The sequence below is a fragment of the Zingiber officinale genome, chromosome 3B (genome assembly GCF_018446385.1).
Source record: "Zingiber officinale cultivar Zhangliang chromosome 3B, Zo_v1.1, whole genome shotgun sequence".
Taxonomy (NCBI): Eukaryota; Viridiplantae; Streptophyta; class Magnoliopsida; order Zingiberales; family Zingiberaceae; genus Zingiber; species Zingiber officinale.
This window is the reverse complement of record NC_055991.1, coordinates 133,056,104-133,058,234: the sequence shown is the minus strand read 5'-3', so window position 1 is coordinate 133,058,234 and position 2,131 is coordinate 133,056,104. Positions and strand designations below refer to the sequence as shown.

The following is a 2,131-nucleotide window of genomic DNA, read 5'->3' as shown; positions in this document are numbered from 1 at the left end:
TCCTCCACCACTCGACAAACCCTGACACCCGACAACCTCTGACAAGGGTCAGTCTCCAGAAGGTATGTATTGCCATATAAAAAGGCGTGTTCTCTCCCTTACGTAGGTACGTTCACTCATCTTTTTGTACTTGACTTCTACTTTCTTTCCAGTTTTCTTTCATTTCCTCTGGGGAAAAAGTACCTAACTTGAGCGTCGGAGGGCCTGCTCCGGGGGCTTTTTCCCTAGTTCTGGGTCTCTAACGTACGTGTGCCTATCAGAGTGTGCGCAGGGAATTCCCGCTTCGGCATCCTCGTTATCACCCGCTTATTAGCAGCCCGTGTGAACCCTCCCCCGAAGTACTGTACTAGCCAAGGGTCTCAGTCACCTTCCGTCAACGCCCGTGATAGCACAGCCAATCTTCGTCTGACTCAGCTTCCGGATGGGATCAATTTGGCGTCGTCTGTGGGAACACACTTACCTGTTCCGGATCGTGAAGATGGAGGATACTGGCAAAATCAACGTCACCATGACAACCGGAGAGTACAAGCTCTTCAAGGAAGCTAAGAGGCGGGTAGCCTCATCAAAACAAACTACCGTTTCCCAACTGCACAAGTTGCCTGAAGTTTTCAATGACCCAACGAATATTTCTAACAAGGGATCGAAGAGGAAGCAGCCTGAGGAGTTTCCCCCGGCCTTTTATAGGGAGCCAGGCCTGGGTTATTATCCGCGGGACCCTAGGTGATATAACAATAAGAAGGAACAACCGCAGGCTTCTATGGCGGAGAGTTCCCCGCCCAGGGACTCTAAGAAAGGAAAAGCTATTGTCCTCAGGGAAGAGCCCAGGATAGAACCTGAAGAGTAAGTGCCCTTCTCCCTAAGGGTACTAGAAGAGAAGCTGTCTAAAGGGTGCAAGCCCCCTGCTATCGGGGAATATGACGGTAGCAAGGACCCGGAAGATCATCTTCGTAAATTTAGGAACGCGGCGTTGTTGCATCAATATAGTGATGTCGTCAAGTGCCGGGTATTCCTGAACACTTTATTTGGCTCAGTGCAGAAATGGTTTGATGGATTGCCACACGGGTCCATCACTTGTTTCCTAGACTTCGAGACTGCTTTTCTGCGCCACTTCGCTAGTAGCAGGAAATATCAAAAGACCGACTATTGTCTCTTCACCCTCAATCAGGGGCCCACCGAACCCTTAAGGAGTTATATTAAGTGCTTTAACCAAGTAGCTCAGGATGTTCCATCTGCCACTTCAGAGATATTGATGAGTGTCTTCTCCCATGGATTGGTAGAAGGGGAATTCTTCAGAGACCTCATCAAAAGTCCCGTGAAGAATTTTGATGAAATGTTAGAAAAAGTTGCCAGTTATATCAATATGGAGGAAGCGCAGGAGGCACGAAGGAAGGCTGATAAAACACCTTCTTCCGTCAACAAGCCGAAGAAAAGAACACCCCAGCCACCGACTCAACCTCTCCCGCACGCCCGAGAAATCCGACCTCCCTTTCCGCCTGGTCAGGATTCCCAGTCGACCCCACGAGTAGCCACGGTCCACGCTCCCAGACCTGGTCCATGGGGTCCACGTTATTGTACCTACCATCGGTCACATACGCATGCCACCAATGATTGTTTTTAATTCACTCGTGACTCTCGACGCGCTGCTGAGTTGGGTCTGCCACCACCCAAGTTGGCTCCCCAAGCGCAGAAGATGATGGATGACCAACGTATCGCGGCGGGTCAAGCAAGCAAGCCCAGATCAGATTAGGCGGGGCCAAATGTGCAGCAGCATGGACGTGCCCGAGAGCAAGGAGAAGTCCGAGAGGAGGAGAATAGAGGTAATGTGGTCATTCGAGAGATAGGCATGATCTCTGGAGGGCCTACAGACGGAGATTCTGGCAGGGCGAGGAAATCTCATGAACAACGTTTGGAAATTCATGCCATTGGATGCAACCAAGAGCAAGCTACTGGCCATGTCATCAGCTTCGGGCCACAAGATCTAGAAGGATTGGAGCTTCCCCATAATGATGCCCTCATTATCAAAGCTGTCATAGCCAACAGTCGTGTGGCTAGGGTTTTCGTCGACATTGGAAGCTCTGTCAACGTGCTGTTTAGAGTTGCTTTTCAAGGAATGCAGATAGACATCAACGAA

General features: G+C 50.2%; 1 protein-coding gene across 1 annotated transcript; it reads left to right on the top strand.

Moving 5' to 3' along the window:
- The first annotated feature begins 478 nt into the window (after nucleotides 1–478).
- On the top strand, nucleotides 479–1,618 carry LOC122055265. The gene is made up of 2 exons (XM_042616632.1): nucleotides 479–720; nucleotides 862–1,618. The coding sequence occupies exons 1-2, from the start codon at nucleotides 479–481 to the stop codon at nucleotides 1,616–1,618; spliced, it is 999 nt and encodes a 332-aa protein (XP_042472566.1).
- The last annotated feature ends 513 nt before the right edge of the window (nucleotides 1,619–2,131 follow it).

Excerpts from the sequence above, each read along its gene's own strand:
- LOC122055265 (XM_042616632.1), top strand. The coding sequence starts at position 479 with ATGGAGGATACTGGCAAAATCAACGTCACCATGACAACCGGAGAGTAC. Across the intron at positions 721-861 it reads TATTATCCGCGGGACCCTAG|GGTACTAGAAGAGAAGCTGT; the intron begins GTGATATAACAA and ends CTTCTCCCTAAG.